The sequence below is a fragment of the Salvelinus sp. IW2-2015 genome, linkage group LG4q.1:29 (genome assembly GCF_002910315.2).
Source record: "Salvelinus sp. IW2-2015 linkage group LG4q.1:29, ASM291031v2, whole genome shotgun sequence".
In the NCBI taxonomy this organism is placed as follows: Eukaryota; Metazoa; Chordata; class Actinopteri; order Salmoniformes; family Salmonidae; genus Salvelinus; species Salvelinus sp. IW2-2015.
The window spans coordinates 72,164,331-72,186,786 of record NC_036842.1 but is presented as its reverse complement, the minus strand read 5'-3'; the positions used below and the strand labels follow the sequence as shown (position 1 = coordinate 72,186,786).

The 22,456-nt window shown below is 41.5% G+C and overlaps 1 protein-coding gene across 1 annotated transcript in view; it reads left to right on the top strand.

Annotated features, from left to right (window-relative positions):
• Positions 1–7,808, top strand: part of LOC111962491 (diphosphoinositol polyphosphate phosphohydrolase 3-beta) — a 28,461-nt gene extending 20,653 nt beyond the window's left edge. Inside the window, exon 5 of the mRNA XM_023985612.1 lies at positions 7,144–7,808. Coding sequence (XP_023841380.1) covers positions 7,144–7,358 — 215 coding nt within the window. The 3' untranslated portion in view covers positions 7,359–7,808. The remainder of the gene's footprint in view (positions 1–7,143) is intronic.
• Positions 7,809–22,456: the final 14,648 nt, after the last annotated feature.

Sequence of the window (22,456 nt, the reverse complement as noted above, 5' to 3'; positions counted from 1 at the left end):
AAAAAGCTGAGATGGTTTGTTAGAGAAGAATGCTCGAAAGTGTAAGCAGAGTGAGCTGAAGACAGGAGGAGAAATGGAAGTGAATGCGGTTGAAGTATCGGAGGTGGTAGGTGTAGTGAAGTTCTCTGAGCCTTATGCTTGCACCGAGAGTCAGGATAAAGATGAGTCTGTGACAGTAGGAGTGAAGTTTTTGGAACAAGTGGACCCTTGCCTTTTGGCTGATCCATTTGTGGTTTCAGGATGGGTGAAAACAGAGTTGGGTGCTGTGGAATCAGTGAGGTTAACCAGAAYTGGTCTTGTGATAATTGTTTGTGTTTCTGCTGCTCAGAGGGAGAAGGCGTTCTGCGTTAAATGAATGGGGGCAAGACGTGAATTGTTTTGCTCTCAAGAAAAGGGTGCCATTGAAAGAATTGATTTCTGGGGTAGCAGTAAAAGTTGACCAACTGAAGGGGAAGATTCCCAGTGTTTGTGATGCTTGTCGTTTGGTGCGACACAGACAGGGTAGCGTGAGTGGTGAAACAGAAGAGTCATTGTCTGTTTTTTTTATTTTTACTTTAAGTCTTTGTGTACAAGCTTTTGTGCCGAATACATTATGTTGTTACGGGTGTCAAGCTTATGGGCATGTGGTAGCAGTGTGTAGGAGGGAGGTTCCTAGGTGTGAGAAGTGTGCAGAAGGGCATGAGACAAAGGAATGTGTAGCATTGGGGAAAGTAGTGGTATGTGTTAATTGTAGGGGTGCCCATGGGGCTGGGGATCAGACATGTCCTGTGCGAGAGAGGCAGGTTGAGGTTTCCAGGGTTAGAGTAGTGCAGAAGTTGTCATATGCTGAGACAGTGAAGAAAGTAGAGGAAGATGGTTCAAGGGGGAGGGATCCTGAGAGGAGTGGTTTGTGTAGTAGATCTGTAACCGTACAGAGGGATCGACCAACAAGGAATATATGTTTCAGTAAGATTTGATTTTTAGCATTTATAGCAATGGTTATCAACTGTACTGRAGGGATGGAACGTAAGTCACAGAAAAATGAGGTTGTGGTGGCAGCTGCAGAGAGGTATTTGGGTGTGCGAGACTTGACATCAGAACAGTTACAGGGTGTGTTAAGTGGTGGTGTCACATCCTTTCAGGTTGTTGGCCTGAGGTATGACTAAGTAGATTTAAATAGTGGAGTAGGGGTGGTATTTATTTAAATTTGTTATTATATTTTGTTAGAGTAGATGGTAGGGTATTTGTCTAGAAGATTGGATCCACTTTTAGATCTGTAAGTAAATTGATTTCATGACTTTAAATAGAAAATGTACTATATGTAAGTTGTCTGCTTTTTATGCTTTGGATTTCGTTTACATAGGCCTATGTAACAAGTAATTTATATGTTATATAATTCCAAAGTAGTTATTGTCTATGTTTCATATTAGTTCACTGTATGCTGTTCTAAGTTTCATCCTTGTAACTTTGGAGAGGCCACTAAACTCTCATGGTCATTGTTTATTTGTGGTTCTCATCTCTGCCTTTCTTTCCAAAGTGTTACTGTTTGCATTGTGTGTGTACTTCACACCTTCTATGTGAGTCACTGTACAGATAAAGTTTAGGCTTGGTGTTTTTACTTTACAGTAATGTCATTTAGTAAATTTAGTCAACTGTAATTCTGTGTCATACAACAATATATCCCTTTATTTTATTCACCGCAGAGGATATTGATGACGTTTGAGAGCCACCCCTCCCCAGCAAGCGCCCCCGCCGTTCAAGTTCTTCACTGCGATGTCAATCACCCCGTCTGATGGTTCTACATCCACTTTTCATAGACCTCTTCAAAAAGAAAATAGGGGCCTGTGGCACCATTCGTCCTAACAGAATCGGTTTCTCCAAGACCAAGGTAAACAACATGACAAAGACAGCGGAGAGGGGGACCATACGTTGGATCAGGACAAACAAGCAGCTTTTTGTGAAATGGAAAGACACTAAGGAAACAACCATGCTCACCACACAGCATAAGGCATTCAATAACAACAATGTCACAAGGAGAGTGAAAAAGGAAGAATGTCTCCATTCCTGTTTCTGTGAAGGACTATAATGCCAGCATGGGGGGTGTCAACCTATCTGATGCTCTGATAAACTACTACCAGGTTTTCCACAAGACCAGGAAGTGGTATAAGACTTTTATTTACCACTTTGTGGACATTGCTACAGTAAATGCTTTCATTCTCCACAAGCAGATGGCCAAAGCAAAAGGTCAAACCCGTCTCCCAGTTGGCCTTCCGAGAGCAGCTGGTGTTGGAAATGGTTGAATTGGGGGCCCAAAGCAACCTCACAATCATCACAAGACCCCCCCACTCAAGGTGAGCACCACTATCCAACACACGTGCCAAAAAACAAAAAGGAAGAACTGCAAGCATTGCACAAAACACAGGGGGAAAAAAGGGGGAAATGCCAGATTTTCTTCCGAAATGCCAGTTGGCTTTTTGTTTCCAGGCAGAGGGACTGCTTCAAAGACTATCACTACATGCACAAGGTACGYMGAAAGCGAAATCTAATCATCTACACCTGGGATGTAAAACGAACACGAATGCCATTTGTAAATATTTCAGCTTATTTCTATTTTTGCWCCTTTTTTTAGTGAAGGATACATGTGTAACCAACTTTGTGTTTGATAAGAAATGTTATATATTTTTAATGTATATCTGTTGCTTCTATGTTGTTTTTGTAAACAGTTCATTTGTATATGGGATTAATACAATGGATATGCCTAGGCTAAACATTCTGTCACTTTGGAGAAGTTGAAAAAACACTTGGATATCCCCTGTATGTCCCCCGACACCACCACAATGTTTGAGAGAGGTTGGTGTTGTAGAAATGTTGTTTTTATAGTGAACAATAACTTTTAGGCACATCCAGTGTGCAAAAACTGTGCAATTACCACTTTGGAGAGGTTGAAAGGACACTTGAATGTACCCTGGATACCACATAACACCACCACAATGTTTGAGTGAGGTTAATATGGTAGAAATTGTATTTTTATACTGAACAGATTGCAAATGTGTAATAGCACTGGAATTATCTAATTTACAGACGTATGCCACTTTGGAGAGGTTTAGAGACACTTGAAAACATCCCGTGACCACACCTGACCACTTACTAAAACATCTGCCTATTTCTAGTTGTTAGGTCTATCAATCCCTTTTTTTCTGATCTTGTTCACATGTTGTAGAAGCCATCTGAGAGTGTTTCCAGCTCTGGGCATCAATAATTCACTTATAGCTTGTCAATGAAAGATTACTTTCAAAATAAAATGTTGTGTGTGCTTGATCTTGTGTWTTCTGAACTATGTAACAACTATCTTCTGATCATTTCCTCATAATCTCCCAGACGTCGTCTTTCCAAATATACCAAGTTTTGGCATGTCAGAATCATGTAATTACACATGAATAGCAGTTACTTTTGGCTATGTCTATTTAGGTGGAAATCTAAATTTTGCCATTACATTTAAGAAGTTAAAATGACTCGTATAGAGGCTGACCCCAGTTTAGTTGGCAGGAGACAGCTTGTAAAAACTGAGAGAGGAACAAGCAGACAGACTGACAGATGGTCTCTGTTGTCACTTGAGATACTGACCGAGGGACACGTCCATGTCTACAGTAATACGTCCCTAGCCACCTGAACTCTGACCTACTGGATATATTGACTGAAAAAATGCTGTCAGTTGTTTTCACACCATCATCACCTCTATGTCAAACACCTTGTCACGCCCTGACCATAGAGAGCTTTTTATTCTCTATGTTGGTTAGGTCGGGGTGTGACTAGGGAGGGTTATCTAGGTGATTTATATAGATCTATGTTGTCCTGGTATGGTTCCCAATCAGAGGCAGCTGTTTATCGTTGTCTCTGATTGGGGATCATATTTAGGCAGCCTTTTCCCACCTGTTGTTTGTGGGATCTTYTTTTGTGTTTAGTTGCGTTGAGCACTGCACTACTGCACGTTTGTTATTCTTTGTTGTTTTCACTATTAAATATAATGTGGAACTCTACGCACGCTGCGCCTTGGTCCATTCAGTATAACGATCGTGACACACCTGTTAATCTTCAGTAATGTCAGCATATTGCTGGATGTCTAAATAAAATGGTTGTATTTGAAGAATGGTTTGAAAAAACAGTATTTAATGTCCACTTGTGTTTTGATACATACTTTTCTTTATGCAAACTAAGTATCAAATTATGAGATGAAACTGACCAAATTCTGTTTTGAATAAGTTACTTGTACATTTGTTTGTCTAATATTTACATGAAGACATTTTCCATGTTCTGTAACTAAAATATGTGGTATCTGTGCAAATTAGTGTCAAGTAAATATTGTACGGTAGAAAACACCGAACTGTCTTAGCTAACTAGACACTTTCTACATGTTAAGACGTGGACTAGATCCCCAGAAATTATCACCATAATTGGTTTAGGATGTGGTAGCAGGTGTTTAAAATATAACCTTTGACAAGGGACCCTGTAACTCAAAACGTGAACTATTTGTAACCGGTCTGAAAAAAGTGCTTATCGTTCGTTCCCTTCAGCCATATAAATAGAATTCAGGCCTGTTCACAAGGTGCATGCATGTTTGCTGTGCACAGTTGTTTTCCAGTCTTCGTCACTACTCGCACTGTCGCCCCCTCCCTCCCTCTGTCCTCTCTTGCCTTTTACAAGGCCCATGACTGTGCCTGGTCAGGCTCTACATTTGTGGGCTTGTCTTACAAGTGGAGTACCTCAGTGGTTAGTGAACCCCCCCCCCATACACACCGCTACGCCCCCCTCAGTAACCCATTTTAATGTCAGAGGGCACTTTTGAATGCCTTTTACAAAATACTTGAATGATAAAATATGGATAGCATTTGGAAGCCAGGAGAAAGTGGTTTTGAAGAGATGTATAAATAATGTTAACTGACAGTTAACCAGACAATGTTTTTTATGGGAAATCTTTATACTGAGGCTTAGGTGGGAAGCTTCATAAACACCACAGGATAAATTACAGAAATGTCCAGTTGTACTATGGGTAAAGTTCTCAACATTCAGGGGTGTTACATTTTTCAGTATTTCAGAGCTGGTTGGTGTGAAGGGGTGGGGAAAATGTGTAGCTGCTTACAGAGGTTTAGCCAGTGTTCATGTTGATATGCTAATTGGGAAGTCCAACAAAAGCAGATAAGTAAAAACACTTTCTGAATGTCACATGCATCCGTTACAGTAACAAAGACCTACTTTAAGGAAAGTTTTGATTAGTTCCTAATACAATGTAATGTACATTCAGGCAGTCAGGGAAAAACAAACAGTAATCATTGTTGGCTTATTACAAAAACTGAAAATCGTTGTATACATCTGATGGGAATCAGTTTTTAGATCCTATTACTCTGTTAACCTGCTAAACTCTGAGTGGTTGTTTTGGACCCGGTACAGGGTCCGGCGATGACATTTGAAAGCTGCAGTCCTTTTTGGAAATCTAACTCAAATCTTACTGCTGGCAATGTCATATGAATATCCTTGTATACATCCTCCACATGCGCCACTGATCTAGCGCATTGTTTACAATAGGAAAAGTGAATGGGAAAAGAAGTTTGAAGTTTCCTCACCTGTCTGTCTTATTTATAAAAATTTAAAAAAAGCAAACTCCATAACTTGAAAGCCCTGATTGATAATGTAATTTTAAGATGTCAGGCTTGAAAAACCGTTCAGCCATTTTGGCACAGTGACTCACGACCCAAACCAGACGCAACTGGTGGCCAAGAGATGTCATGTGATCTCCTATTGCTATCTAGTGGATGAACTGGGAATCAGACAGGGGAGGGATACTGTATATTTACATCAATGGATAGAGACTTCAGCTTTCTCCTCATTTGCCTTCAGAAAGTATTCACAACCCTTGACTATCCACATTTTGTTGTGCTAAAGACTGAATTTAAAAGTTATTAAATTGAGATGTTGCGTCACTGATCTAAACACAATGTGGAATTGTGTTTCTAGAAATGTTTACAAATTAATAAATTATAAGCTGAAATGTCTTGAGTCAATAAGTATTCAACCCTTTTGTTATGGCAAGTCTAAGCTCAGGAGTAAAAATGTGCTTAACAAATCACTTAACATTTGCTCACTCTGCAAATCCAACACAACACATCACTGAGTACCACTCTTCATATTTTCAAGCATGGTGGTGGCAGCATGATGTTATGGGTATGCTTGTCATCTTCAAGGACTAGGGAGTTTTTTTAGGAAGAAAATAAATGGAACAGAGCTAAGTACAGGCAAAATCCTAGAGGAAAACTTGGTTCAATCTGCTTCCCAACAGACACTGGAAGACAAATTCACCTTTCAGCAGAACAATAACCTAAAACTCTAGGCCAAATATACACTGGAGTTGCTTACCAAGACTACCTTGAGTGTTCCTGAGTGGCCAAGTTACAGTTTTGGCTTAAATGGGCTGGATAAACTATGGCAAGACTTGAAAAGGACTGTCTAGCAATGATCAACAACCAACTTGATAGAACTTTAATTTCTTTAAAAGAATATTTGGCAAATATTGTAAAATCCAGATGTGCAAAGCTCTTAGACTTACCAAGGAAGACTCTCAGCTGTAATCACTGCCCAATGTGATTCGATCATGTATTGACTCAGGGGGTTGAATACTTATCTAATCAAGATATATTAGTATTTTATTTTCCATAAATAAAATGTCACATTTTGTGTAGATTGTTGACAAAAAATGACATATACATTTTAATCCCACTTTGTAACACACAACAAAATGTGTTCAAAGTTTAGGGGTGTGAATACTTTCTGAAGGCACTGTATATCATTCACGGAAAATTAAAGCATGGCACGTTGCACAAGCCCGGCGCTTTTAAAATGGCTGTGTCTTTATGGGTAAAATACAATTTTTGTTTGTTTTCCCCCCCCCCCCCCCACACACACACAGAGCACTAAGCATGTATTTGTAGGATGTTTTTTATACTGACATGTACTTTGAGGGTAGTATACAATAATGTGTCGTTACACATCTAGATGTGTATAAGAGACAGGTAGTATACAATAATGTGTCGTTTAGAAAGTGCCACTAGAGGGCGGCAGTTTAAGAGGTTAATAGAGCCCGCTGACCTTTTCTCTCTGCCTTACCTCTTTCAGGTAGGAAACGGAAGTGGTTCAATATCGACGAGGCTATCCGGGTGCTGCAAAGCCACAAGCCTGTCCACGCAGAGTACCTGCGCCGACTCACAGCCACTTGTAATCCCACATGCAGCTCCACCTGTTGCGGCCCCACCAATGGCAACACCTGGGTGTTCCCCATGACGGACGACAATGCCCCTGACTACGTCAACTCCACCACAGGGGACAGATAGAGGACCTTCCTCGGTCGACAGATAGGACAGATAGGAATGCCGCCATCAGAGGAACCAGCATCGTAAGAGGACCTAGCCTAGGTGCCAGTCTGTTTCTGCTGTCCTGCCAACTCCTTGTGGACTTGTCATGTTTGGCTTGACAATGACAGTAATGGAGTATGGCAAGGGCACAAACTGATCTGGGACCAAGCCAAGGAGGACCCAGGGGGACTCTAGGGTGCAAGTACCCAGAATATACATTTTGCATGGATTCCTTTCTGTGTTGATTCTTAATTTGTACAGTATGAACTTTCTAAGTTAAAAGGAATTCATTATTTTATTAGGGGGCATGAAGAGTGTGAAAATGTGTCAAATGGATATTCAATATTTTTCTTTGTATATTGTTTTTATCAACTGTCATCAGCCAAATAAGGATATATATTATTAATAAAAACTGGATCTTAAAGCTCATCTCTGTTAATGAGATCCATTAGTCTATCAGCTTTCTAATATTAGAATGACGTCAACCTCTGTGAAAAGGTCCTTTGTTTCAAGTTATTCTTACAAGTTTATCTTACATTTTGATTATATAAGGTCAAAGACGACAGTCTATGGTCAGAGTGCAGCATTTTGGTGAACTGCTTTCTGCTTGAAGTAGCTCTGATAGGCCAATAGAGGGTAGTGTTACCTCTGGAAAGGCTTATTTCCTTTATGTCAAAACCCCAAATGCTACTTAGTTTAGGGCAAAGGTAGGAAACATTTGTCAGGGTGCCGGAACTAGGGCAAAGGTAGGAAACATTTGTCAGGGTGCCGGAACTAGGGCAAAGGTAGGAANCCGGAACTAGGGCAAAGGTAGGAAACATTTGTCAGGGTGCCGGAACTAGGGCAAAGGTAGGAAACATTTGTCAGGGTGCCGGAACTAGGGCAAAGATAGGAAACATTTGTCAGGGTGCCGGAACTAGGGCAAAGGTAGGAAACATTTGTGAGGGTGCCGGAACTAGGGCAAAGGTAGGAAACATTTGTCAGGGTGCCGGAACTAGGGCAAAAGTAGGAAACTTTTGTCAGGGTGCTGGAACTAGGGCAAAGGTAGGAAACTTTTGTCAGGGTGCCAGAACATAATTATTTAGTATTTATTAGGACCCCACTTAGCTGCTGTTGAGGCAGTGTCTACTCTTCCTGGGGTCCAAACAGGAAACGACTCAAATAAAATGCATAATATACATACAATACCTTCAGAAACTATTCACACCCCCTCACTTTTTACACTTTTTTTGTTACACCCTGAATTTAAAATGAATAAAATAAAGGTTTTTGTCACTGGCCTACACACAATACCACATAATGTCAAAGTGGATTTATTTTTACAAATTAATAACAAATTTAAAGCTGAATTGTCTTTAGTCAATAACTATTCAACCCCTTTGTTATGGCAAGCCAAATAAGTTGGGGAGTAAAAATGAGCTAAAGTCACATAGACTGTGCAATAATAGTGTTTAACATGATTTTTGAACAACTACCTCATCTCTGTACCCCACGCATACAATTATCTGTAAGGTACCAAGGCTACCTGGGGTGGCAGGTAGCCTAGTGGTTAGAGCGTTGGACTAATAATCGAAAGGTTGCTAGATCAAATCCCTGAGCTGACAAGGTAAAAATCTGTCGTTCTACCCTTCAACAAGGCAGTTAACCCACTGTTCCTAGGCCATCATTGAAAATAGGAATTTGTTCTTAACTGACTTGCCTAGTTAAATAAAGGTAAAATAAAAAGCAGTGAATTTCAAACACAGATTCAACCACAAAGACCAGGGAGGTCCCTCAAGTTTTAGGACTGTTTTTCAGGATAAAAAAATAAACGTAATGGAGCTAAGCACAGGCAGAATCCTACAGGAAAACCTGGTTCAGTCTTCTTTCCACCAGACACTGGGAGATGAATTCACCTTTCAGTGGGACAATGACCTAAAACACAAGGCCAAATCTACACTAGAGTTGCTTATACCAAGAAGACAGTGGCCTAGTTAAGGGTTTTGACTTGAGTCTACTTGAAAATCGATGACAAGACATGAAAATGATTGTTTAGCAATGATCATCAACCAATTTGACAGAGCTTGAAGAATTTTGAAAATAATTATGGGCAAATGTTGCGCAATCCATAGACTTACCCAGAAAGACTAACAGCCATAATCACTGCCAAAGGTATTTCAACAAAGTATTGACTCAGGGATGTGAGTACTTGTCAATGAGGTATTTCTGTATTTAATTTTCAATATACTTGCAAATATTTCTGAAAACATGTTTTCACTTTGTCATTATGTGGTATTGTGTGTAGATGGGTGAGAAAAGTATCAATTTAATTCATTTTGAATTCCGGCTGTAACACGTTTTTTTGGGGAAATAAGTCAAGGGGTTTGATTACTTTTTGAAGACAATGTAAATACACATAGCACTATATTTCCATTACAATTTAGTCATTTAGCAGACGCTCCCATCCAGAGCGACCCATAGCTAGTGCATTCATCTCCAGATAGCCAGGCGAGACAACCCCATAATTGCGTGGATGCTACCATCGATCCACGGTTTCTGGTTAGGAAAGGTTTTAGTCACAGTGGGTACGACATCTCCGATGCACTTGCTAATAAACTCACTCACCGAGTCAGCATATACATCAATGTTATTGTCTGAGGCTATCCGGAACATATCCCAGTCCACGTGATCGAAGCAATCTTGAAGCATGGAATCCGATTGGTCAGACCAGCATTGGATGGACCTGAGCATGGGCGTTTCCTGTTTTAGTTTCTGTCTATAGGCTGGGAGCAACAAAATGGAGTCATGGTCAGATTTGCCGAAGGCAGGGCGGGGGAGGGCTTTGTATGCATCACGGAAGTTAGAGGAGCAATGATCCAGAATGCTAGCAGCTCGTGTCGCGCATTCGATATGCTGATAGAATTTAGGAAGTCTTGTTCTCAGGTTAGCTTTGTTAAAATCCCCAGCTACAATAAATGCAGCCTCAGGATGTATGGTTTCCAGTTTACATAGAGTCCAGTGAAGTTCTTTCGTGGTTGATGAGGCATCTGCTTGGGGGGGGGGGGGGTATACACGGCTGTGACTATAATCGAAGAGAATTCTCTTGGAAGATAATGCGGTCGGCATGTGATTGTAAGGAATTCTACGTCAGGTAAACAAAAGGACTTGAGTTTCTGTATGTTGTTGTGATTACACCATGAGCCGTTAATCATAAGGCATACACCCCCGCCCTTCTTCTTACCAGAGAGATGTTTGTTTCTGTCGGCGCGATGCATAAAGAAACCGGGTGGCTGTACCGCCTCTGACAACATATCCTGAGTTAGCCATGTTTCCGTGAAACAGAGAATGTTACAATCTCTGATGTCTCTCTGGAAGGCAACTCGTGCCCTAATTTCGTCCACCTTGTTATCTAGAGATTGGACATTGGCGAGTAATATGCTCGGAAGCGGTGGATGGTGTGCTCGACTTCTGAGTCTGACCAGTAGGCCGCTCCGTCTGCCTCTCCTGCGGTGGCCGCGTTGTTTTGGGTTGGCCTCTGGGTTAAGATCCCATGTCCAGGGTGGAGGTCCGAACAAAGGATCAGCTTCGGGAAAGACGTGTTCCTGGTCGTAATGTTGGTAAGTTGACATCACTTTTTTATCCAATAGTTCTTCCTGGCTCTATGTAATTACACTTGAGATTTTCTGGGCTAACAATGTAAAAAATAATACATAAAAAACAAATAACTGCATAGTTTCCTAAGGACCTGAAGGGAGGTGACCATCTCTGTCGGCGTCATCTTGCACTGAAAGCGCGAACCACCGCTTTTAATCATGGCAAGGCGACTGGAAACATGACCGAATACAAACAGTGCAGCTATTCCCTCCGTAAGGCAATCAAACAAGCAAAGCGTCAGTATAGAGACAAAGTAGAGTCGCAATTCAATGGCTCAAACGCGAGACGTGTGTGGCAGGGTCTTCAGTCAATCACGGATTACAAAAAGAAAACTCGTCTTGCTCCCAGACAAATTAAACAACTTCTTTGCTTGCTTTGAGAACAATACAGTGCCACTGACACGGCTCACTACCAAAGCCTGTGGGCTCTCCTTCTCCGTGGCCAACGTGAGTAAAACTTTTAAATGTGTTAACCCTTGCAAGGCTGTCCAGCCCAGACGGCATCCCTAGCTGCGTCCTCAGAGCATCACCCATGACTGCATGGCCATGCACGCCTCCAACTCAATCATCAAGTTTGCAGACGACACTACAGTGGTAGGCTTGATTACCAACAACGACGAGACGGCCTACAGGGAGGAGGTGAGGGCCCTCAGAGTGTGGTGTCAGAAAAATAACCTCCCACTCAATGTCAACAAAACAAAGGAGATGATCGTGGACTTCAGGAAACAGCAGAGGGAGCACACCCCATCCACATCGACAGGACAGTCGTGGAGAAGGTGGAAAGTTTTAAGTTCCTCGGCGTACACATCACGGACAAACTGAAATGGTCCACCGACACAGACAGCGTGGTGAAGAAGGCACAATCGCAATAGCGCCTCTGCAACCTCCTCAGTGTGAAAAAACTGTTACAAATGCACAATCGAGAGCATCCTGTCAGGCTGTATCACCGCCTGGTACGGCAACTGCACCGCCCTCAACTGCAAGGCTCTCCAGAGGGTAGTGCGGTCTGCACAACGCATCACCGAGGGCAAACTACTTTCCCTCCAGAACACTTACAGCACCCGATCTCAGCGGAAGACCAAAAACAAAAAAATCATCAAGGACAACAACCACCCGAGCCACTGCCTGTTCACCCCACTATCATCCAGAAGGCGAGGTCAGTACAGGTGCATCAAAGCTGGGACAGAGAGACTGAAAAACAGTTTCTATTTCAAGGCCATCAGACTGTTAAACAGCCATCACTAACATAGAGAGGCTACTGCCAACATACAGACTCAAATCTCTGGCCACTTTAATAAATGGATTTAATAATGGTATCACTTGTCACTTTAATTAACGCCACTTTAATGATGTTTACATATCCTACATTACTCATTTCATATGTATGTACTGTACTCTATACCATCTACTGCATCTTGCCTATGCCGCATGGCCATCGCTCATCCATTTATTTGTATGTACATATTCTTATTCATCCCTTCACATTTGTGTGTATGAGGTAGTTGTTGTAAAATTGTTAGAGTACTTGTTAGATATTACTGCATTGTCGGAACTAGAAGCACAAGCATTTCGCTACACTCGCATTAACATCTGCTAACCATGTGTATGTGACCAATAAAATTTGATTTGATTTTATTCACAGTCGTATACCAACCACATATCACATACATAATACAATACAAAATGCATAAAAATGTCTGTGTGTCTCTTCCGTTGTGCCTTAAGACTGGTTATCTGGTTTTTGAATCTGGTTTAATTTCTAGCTTGAGTTACCTGGGGTGGCAGAGAGTTCCATTTAATCATGGCTCTATTTAATACTGTGTTACCCATCCTTTGTTCTGGACCTGCGGACTGTGAAGAGACCTCTGGTTACATGTCTTGTGTGATACCAATAAGTGTCCGAACTATGTGCCAACTGCTTGAACAGACAGTTCAGTACACCTCGCACAAAGACCAATAGTGATGCAGTCAATCTCTTCTCAACTTTGAGCCAGGAGAGACTGACATGCATTTGACATTCATCCTCCGTGCACATCTGTGCTGCTCTGTTCTGGACCAACTGCAATTTGCCTATGTCCTTCTTTGCTGCACCCGACCACACAACTGGACAGTAGTCCAGGTGCGACAAAACTAGGGCCTGTAAAACCTGTCTGACTGAGATGTCAAGAAAGGAGAGCAATGCCTTATCATGGACAGACCTCTTCCCATTTTAGTAACCATTGAGTCTATATGTTTTGACCATGTTAGCTTGCTATCTAGGGTGACACGAAGCAGTTTAGTCTCCTCAACTTGCTCAATCGCCACATTATTCAGTAATTGTTCATGATGAGGTTTAGGGAATGAGTGAGTGATTTGTCCCAAAAATTATGCTTTTCATTTTTTTTTTATATTTAGCACCAGCCTATTGCTAGTTACCTATTCTAAAACTGACTGGACCTCTATGTTAAGGGTGTCAGTTATTTATTTTACTGTTGCAGCCGACGTGTATACGTCAGCATACATGGACATACAGGCTTTATTCAAGGTCAGTGTAAGGTCATTAGTAAAAACAGAAAACAATAATGGCCCAAGCCGGTTGCCCTGCGGGACACCACACAACCAAATTTGTATTAGAGAGGCTTCCATTAAAGAAAACCCTCTGTGTTCTATTGGATAGGTAACTCTCAATCCATGATAAGGCAGAGTTTTTCAGAAATATGTTATGATCAATACAATGAAAGCTGCACTGAAGTCTAACAAAAAAGCTCCCACAATCTTCTTATTATCAATTTCTTTCAGCCAATCATTAGTCATTTGTGTCAGTGCCGAGCATGTCGAGTGCCCTTTCCTATAAGAGTGCTGAAAGTCTGTTGTTAATTTTTTTGTTGTAAAATGACATTGTATTTGGTCGAAAATGATTTTTTCCTAAAGTTTGCTAAGCACCAGTAACAGGCTGATTGGTCAGCTGTTTGAACCATTAAAGGGTTCTTTGCTATTTTGAGGTAGCAGAATTACCTTTGCCTCCCTCCAGGCCTGAGGACACACTCCCTCTTCTAGGCTTAGATTGAAGATGTGGAAAATAGGAGTCACAATGTATTCAGAGAATGCGCACAACAGGCAGTGTGGTGGCCTGGACTAAGCCAGCAACTGAACAAACTTGTGCTTAACTGCAGGACATGCATCAAAGAGTGCACAAACCACACAGAACCACTCATACCTTCACAACTTCCTGAAAGACCCTGGCAAAGACTGGGAGAGTACTTGTTCACTCTAAAAAGCACCACCTACCTACCTGCTAGTGGTGGACTACTTATGTGGAAATCACAAACCTGTCACTAACAAAGTCTGTATTTTATGACGTTTCCACTGGACATATGGGATCATCAGATCATGATATTTTGCTCTTTCACGCTGAGGCTTGGTGATTATCGAGGGGGAGATTGTTGAAAATATTTAAAAAATAGCCTACTGTGAGGAACTATAGTTTTAATAGGCTATATTATCATTCACAATGGATGTAAAAAAAACTGACTGTTGACTTCCCTACATTTCCTTGCAGCAGGCCAGGTCCTTCTATGCGTGCTCAGGCACACGCAATCACTTAACATTAACAGGACAGAGAAACCAGACACATCCTCATTGCTCACATGGAGCACTCTAAACAAAAGACAATAAAAAAACTTGTTAATGATGGTTATGAAATAAACCAAAATGTGTTTCTCACAAGTGTAGCAGGTTGTTGTGAATGAGAATGACTGTAGGCCTAATTAACCTATAAGATTCTAAGCCCCGTCTAAGGGGGCTTCTACTAAGCTATATGGAATTGATTTAAGACCATACCAAGGATCATTTTGCTATTTGATTTTGAATTTTAAGACCCCTTGAAGTATTAAAATATAAAAATGTTTAAAACAATTAACAAAACTAAAAATGTTTTTMGGGGACCCTTACTGCTATTAGCCAATACAAACGCATTGAATAACAGATTCACAACATGGAGCAACAGGAAGCCCCCCCCCAAAAAATCAAAAGAAAGTTGGTTCTGAAGTGTCTGTCCTATACCTATATCTTTTTTTATTTTTACACATGTATGTAACCCCTTATTGGCACTAAACAGTCTCCATATATACTTCCATTCATTTTTTAAACTGGTAAGGGGGACCTTCAGACGAGTCTTGTGAGGCCTGTGGGCATCCTAGAGGAATGCAATCGACATGCACGTGTTCGTGAGATTCTCACCTTTCCACAGAGGGAAAGAACAGGCCCAAACTGTTCGGACGCTACAGACAGAAGTTGGCAGATCAGCTGTACCGAGTTCAGACAAGTCCCAATATGCTTGTTGCGGTCGTAGAGCAAAATGTATAACACCATCGTGTTCGTGAGAGTCACATCTTTCCATAGAGCGGTATAATAATAGTTTGTAGGCCAAACCAATCGGACGATACAGACGATTTTGTGAGAAGACTGACATTTTGGGATGTCTCATGGTCTGACAAACACCGCTCTAGCTCTGTCACCTTTCACTGCAGATGCGGAAGTGACATAGGCAGATGTGGGGGATTGAGACACATCCATTGCTAAAAAACAGATCTCTATCTTAAACTGACAGATTTTTAAGGGGATTTTTTATTATGCTAATTCGAATTCTGTGGGGTCACGGACTTTGCCCTTAGAGGGTTTAATACATGGAGTAACAGTAATTACTGTAACTAAATGATGGAGATTAAAGGTACATTTACTACTGGTGACATATGTAATGGGGAATTGATCAAAATAAATAATCAAAGGGGAAACAATTCACACAATGACACAATGAATGTGCAAGAACTGACTGAAGACTGCTGAGCCATTCTGGAAAGAGACTAGCCTATATCTTTGACACACACCCTCCCCTTCTTATCTCAACATTTTAAATTATACTCAAGACACATTATCTTCACACATATTTTGATGCTTTTCACTGACATCCGCAAGTCAATAATCAGCTAGGCCTATTGCCACTTGCGCTGCCCCAAATGGCGTACTTCCCAAAATAGGCATAGGCCTACAAGTTTGTGTTTTGAAACAATCCACAGCTTTTTTTTTTGGAAGCTAATGATCCTCGATTCCTATGTGGCTAAGTCATGCTTTATGGTGTATTTTATATAGACAAAAATAATTATATAGTTTTGGAAAATGTATTTCAATTTACTTCCCTAGACTATTGGACCCACCACGATGCAATTTCTGTTCTATTGGTTCATACTATCTTTCATTGTCCAGAAGCCAAAGGCACAATCCTAGTCATATTAGCATCCCATCTTAGTTGTTGTATCTTTAGATTCCCCCTCTTTCTAAGTTTCTAATGGAGATTTTCATCTCTGTCATATATGGAACCGCTCTCATCAGGTGCACTGTTTAGAATAGTGTTTTCCCTCGAATTGCATTTTGGCAAATGTTTGAGAGTGATGTTTTATTAGCTGCTTCAGTAATAGGAGTTGCATGTTCTGTTAAGATTAATTACCATAATCTAAATGCGATTTCTATCATTCTGACCACTGTGGATGGACGCCCTAATGCATATGGGTCCGGTAAATTTCTGAAATGGCCGGGTAGGCCACGTTGTTTGGCGCCACATTTTCCTAAATCAAACCCTGGTTGGCTGATAACCTGAACCAGGTTGCAAGTTGAAGCTTTTTCTTGAGTGGCTTGATGAAAGCTTGATGAAAGCCAGTCAACATTTAGGTCAACCAGAAAATATACCTCTCTGTTGATATCACATACATTATCAAGCATTTCACACATATTATCCATATACTGACTATAGCAACTTCTCACAATAATACGCTTTAGGTGAGGCAGGGGAACCTGTAGCCGTAGTACTTCAACAGCATGTGACATGAGCTTCTCTCTAAGCCTTACAGGAATATGACTCTGATTATAAACAGCAATACCTCCTCCATTGGCATTCCTGTCTTTTCTGTAGATGTTATAACCATATATTGCTAGTACTGTATCAAAGGAATTATCTAAGTGAGTTTCAGAGATAGCCAGTATTTGAATGCTTTCTGTTGCTAGCAAGTTATCGATTTTATGGTACATACAGTTGAAGTCGGAAGTTTACATACACCTTAGCCAAATACATTTAAACTCAGTTTTTCACAATTCCTGACATTTAATCCTAGTAAAAATTCCCTGTCTTAGGTCAGTTAGGATCACCACTTTATTTTAAGAATGTGAAATGTCAGAATAATAGTAGAGAGAATTATTTATTTCAGCTTTTATTTCTTTCATCACATTCCCAGTGGGTCAGAAGTTTACATACACTCAATTAGTATTTGGTAGCATTGCCTTTAAATTGTTTAACTTGGGTCAAATGTTTCAGGTAGCCTTCCACAAGCTTCCCACAATAAGTTGGGTGAATTTTGGCCCATTCCTCCTGACAGAGCTGGTGTAACTGAGTCAGGTTTCTAGGCCACCTTGCTTGCACATGCTTTTTCAGTTCTGCCCACAAATTGTCTATGGGATTGAGATCAGGGCTTTGTGATGGCCACTCCAATACCTTGACTTTGTTGTCCTTAAGCCATTTTGCCACAACTTTGGAAGTATGCTTGGGGTCATTGTCCATTTGGAAGACCCATTTGCGACCAAACTTTAACTTCCTGAATGATGTCTTGAGAAATTGCTTCAATATATCCACATAATTTTCCTGCCTCATGATGCCATCTATTTTGTGAAGTGTACCAGTCCCCTCCTGCAGCAAAACACCCCCACAACATGATGCTGCCATCCCCGTGCTTCACGGTTGGGATGGTGTTCTTCGGCTTGCAAGCGTCCCCCTTTTTCTTCCAAACAAAACAATGGTCATTATGGCCAAACAGTTCTATTTTTGTTTCATCAGACCAGAGGACATTTCTCCAAAAAGTATGTTATTTGTCCCCATGTGCAGTTGCAAACTCTAGTATGGCTTTTTTATGGTGGTTTTGGAGCAGTGGCTTCTTCCTTGCTGAGTGGCCTTTCAGGCTATGTCGATATAGTACTCATTTTACTGTAGATATAGATACTTTTGTACCTGTTTCCTCCAGCATCTTCACAAGGTCCTTTGCTGTTGTTCTGGGATTGATTTGCAATTTTTGCACCAAAGTACATTCATATCTAGGAGACAGAATACATCTCCTTCCTGAGCGGTATGACGGCTGCGTGGTCCCATGGTGTTTATACTTGCGTACTATTGTTTGTACAGATGAATGTGGTACCTTCAGGCATTTGGAAATTGCTCCCAAGGTTGAACCAGACTTGTGGAGGTCTACAATTTTTTTATGAGGTCTTGGCTGATATCTTTTGATTTTCTCATAATGTCAAGCAAAGAGGCACTGAGTTTGAAGGTAGGCCTTGAAATACATCCACAGGTACACCTTCAATTGACTCAAATTATGTCAATTAGCCTATCAGAAGCTTCTAAAGCCATGACATCATTTTCTGGAATTTTCCAAGCTGTTTAAAGGCACAGTCAACTTAGTGTATGTAAACTTCTGACCCACTGAAATTGTGATACAGTGAATTATAAGTGAAATAATCTGTCTGTAAACAATTGTTGGAACAGTTACTTGTGTCATGCACAAAGTAGATGTCCTAACCGACTTGCCAAAACTATAGCTTGTTAACAAGAAATTTGTGAAGTGGTTGAAAAATGAGTTTTAATAACTCCAACCTAAGTGTTTGTAAACTTCCGCCTTCAACTGTATGTTAATGTGGTCTATTATTGTGCTTTTCTGGGTTGCTTGATTGCTTTTATTGATTTACTTGGAGGCTTATCAGAGGTAGACACGACAGTGATGTTTATATTTGAGCTGATAGTGCAGGGTGAACTGCTCACAGTGGGCTTCCTACTACGTCAAAACTTCTCAGTGCTAACAGTATAACGTTGGGTTATGGATGTAACCTTGGTTCTCTGAGTGGAGTATCGGTCACCAAACGGCCTATGGGAACTCCTTCCCCTTCACTCGATGTGATTGAGATGCTTAATATCAAAGATGTTTACAGTCACGCCACACCCTTACTGTACCCACGTGACCTGTCATTATAAAGGCGGTGTGGCGTGACATACTGACACCACGGAGGTGGAGGAACGATATGAAATCTTGGCGATCCGTTACTCTACTCAGAGAACCATGGTTACATCCGTATCCCAATGTTCTCTTTCGTTTTCGGAATGGGTCGCCTACAACCTATGGGAGAGGCTGTACTAAAGAGTTAGTTCGGACAACAGAGTGGGATTACTCACCATTTAACTTAGCCCAGATCAGTCCATGGGACGTCCTTGTATCCATCACAGGATGCAACAGAATATAATTACTCAACAGGGTAACATAGAAATTTAACTGTGGTATACAACCTTATACACAAGCAAGCTGAAAGCTAGAACTTACGACATTCGGCTTCAATTGGCTGCAACAGCACCAAGAGTGGAAGACCTTTGTATAGAACATTAATTTCACTGATGGTTGATAAGTAAGTATGTGGAAGTTTCACTGTACGCTCACTTATCTGGTTTGAGAGAGCGTGCCATGTCCAGACCCACAGACCCCGCTGATGGTGTGGACATAACATTGAGTCTYTAGAACCTCATGAAAGTAATGGGTCTGCCCAACTTGAAGCAGCAGAGATAGAGTCCAGTGAGGCCCCTCTGAACAGGGCCCATGAAGTGGCCATACCCCTGGTGGAGTGTGCTACCATGCCGTCTGGAGTTGGTTGGTAATCCAATGTGCCAGTCTCTGCTTTGAGACAGCACTCGCTTTAGTGTTCTCCCCATAATCCACAAAAAACTGTTGTTTGACGAACAGTTCTTGTTGCAGCAAGATAGGCACTCAATGCCCTAACCGGGCTAAGTGTATGCAACTCACAACTCTCCTGTGAGGAGTGGGGAGTCGGGTGAATTGTTGCTTTTAAGGGCTGGTTAGCATGTGATGGTGAAAGCACCTTAGGTAACAATGCTGGATTTGTCCGAAGAACTACCTTAGATCAATCTTCTGTTAAAGTGAGGCATGAAGGAAAGGTAGAGAGTGCATGTAATTCTCCACACACTTGGCTGAAACAATAGCCAATAGAAAGTCAGTCTTGACTAAGAGCTCACATAGAAACTGTTTATCATGAAAAACCCAGCAGCGTTGCAGTTCTTGACACAAATCGGTGCGCCTGGCAATTCTACCATAACCTGTTCAAAGGCACTTAAATATTTTGTCTTGCCCATACACCCTCTGAATTTTACTTTTAAACTGAGATGCTAGTTCTAGGTCCCAAGAAACAAAGAGATCTGCTGTTGGATCTGACAATTCATATTGATGGTTGTACAGTCGTCTCAAATAAAACTGTGAAGGACCTCAGCGATACTTTGGACCCTGATCTCTCTTTTGATGAACATACCAAGAATATTTCAAGGACAGCTTTTTTCCATCTTTCTAACATTGCAAAATTCTGAAACTTTTCGTGAAAAAGAAACAACTAATCCATACTGAAAACTAATCCATGCTTTTGTCACTTCTAGATTAGACTACTGCAATGCTCTACTCTCTGGCTACCTGATAAAGCACTAAATAAACTTCCGTTTAAACACGGCTGCTAGAATCTTGACTAGAACCAAAAAATGTGATCATATTACTCCAGTGCTAGCCTCTCTAAACTGGCTTCCAGTTAAAGCTAGGGCTGATTTTAAGGTTTTACTGTTAACCTACAAAGCATTACATGGACTTGCTCCTACCTATCTCTCCGATTTGGTCCTGCCGTACATACCTACACGTACGCTACGATCACAAGACGCAGGCCTCCTTATTGTTCCTAGAATTTCTTAAGGCCCTCCAAACTGAAATTGTGGGTGTGGCCCCTGAACGTGACCGCCTTGTAGCTGCAGGGTTGCCCTCCTTAGTAATTGACACAATTGTGACAGCCAGGGCATTCTGTATTCCTACAAGTGTATTCCTGGTGTCGACCATGCAGAATCGCCATCTTTCTGACCAATTTCTGTCATTTTGACTTTCCTCCAGGAGCTTATGGCTGCAGGGAAGTCCCCATCTACATTGAAAGTGTACACTGAGTGAACAAAACATTATGAATACCTGCTCTTTCCATGACCAGGTGAAAGCTATGATCCCTTATTGATGTAACTTGTAAAATCCACTTCAATCCTTGTAGATGAACAGGAGGAGACAGGTTAAAGACAGGTTAAATCAATCACATTTATTTATTGAAAACAGAAGGTCTGGGACAGGTAGCATGTCCGGTGAACAGGTCAGGGTTCCATAGCCGCAGGCTAACAGTTGAAACTGGAGCAGCAGCACGACCAGGTGGACTGGGGACAGCAAGGAGTCATCAGGCCAGGTTGTCCTGAGGCATGGTTCTAGGGCTCAGGTCCTCCGAGAGAGAGAAAGAAAGAAAGAAAGAGAGAAAAATAGAGAGAGAATTAGAGAGAGCATACTTAAATTCACACAGGACACCGGAAAAGACAGGAGAAATACTCCAGATATAACAGACTGACCCTAGCCCCCCAACACATAAACTATTGCAGCATAAATACTGGAGGCTGAGACAGGAGGGGTTGGGAGACACTGTGGCCCTGTCCGACGATATCCCCGGACAGGGCCAAACAGGCAGGATATAACCCCACCCACTTTGCCAAAGCACAGCACCCATACCATGTAAATGATTACATCACAATACCAGGCAGCCATTTAGAGTGTAACCATGAATTTACCTGTCAAATTTCCAAGTGTTAGAAATCCCAAGCCCGTTCTATTCATTCTTATTTCTATGGTCTGAACTGTGACGGAAAGAAACAGGCTGAACAAGCGAAGCAAATGATTTGTCCATACAGAGGAAATGGCAAAAAACGTTCTCATCTGCACTATGAAATGTAGCTAAGTGAGTGCATATGCTTGGCATGGCAGGAGTTCTGCCATTTGGCTTCCTCCAATTGGATTGGAGCTCACATGAAGTCTTTGAACAACGGGATGAATGTTTGTCTTTGAAGTACTGAATTAAATTAAACTTGGATGTGGAAGCCATGGCAGTAGGTACATGTTTCACATTGAGGTTCCTGCTTGCCCTCTCAATGATATCAGATAAGGATATTTTCTGGTTGACCATTACTGGAACTGTATGATGCTAGAGCTGTGGTACATAGCATCATCATCATCAGAGTGCTCATAGTCTGTGTCATAAGAGTGTCAGACTCTTGCGAACAGTACATTAGTATCATCCAATTGAACAACCATGCCCAGTTCAGAGGTAGGGGTTGAGTTTGGTACCAGTGGGGGAAGCCTGACCAGGATGTGCTCTGGATGGTTGACATACGACTGTCCAGTGACTTAATCTCCCTGCACATCTCAATGCGTTGAGATTTGTGCCCAGGCGAGGATGGCGTTTATTGGGCGGTGAATCACGAGTAGAGTGATCATTTGGAATGATCATTGATCTGTGTGGCAGACTAATCTG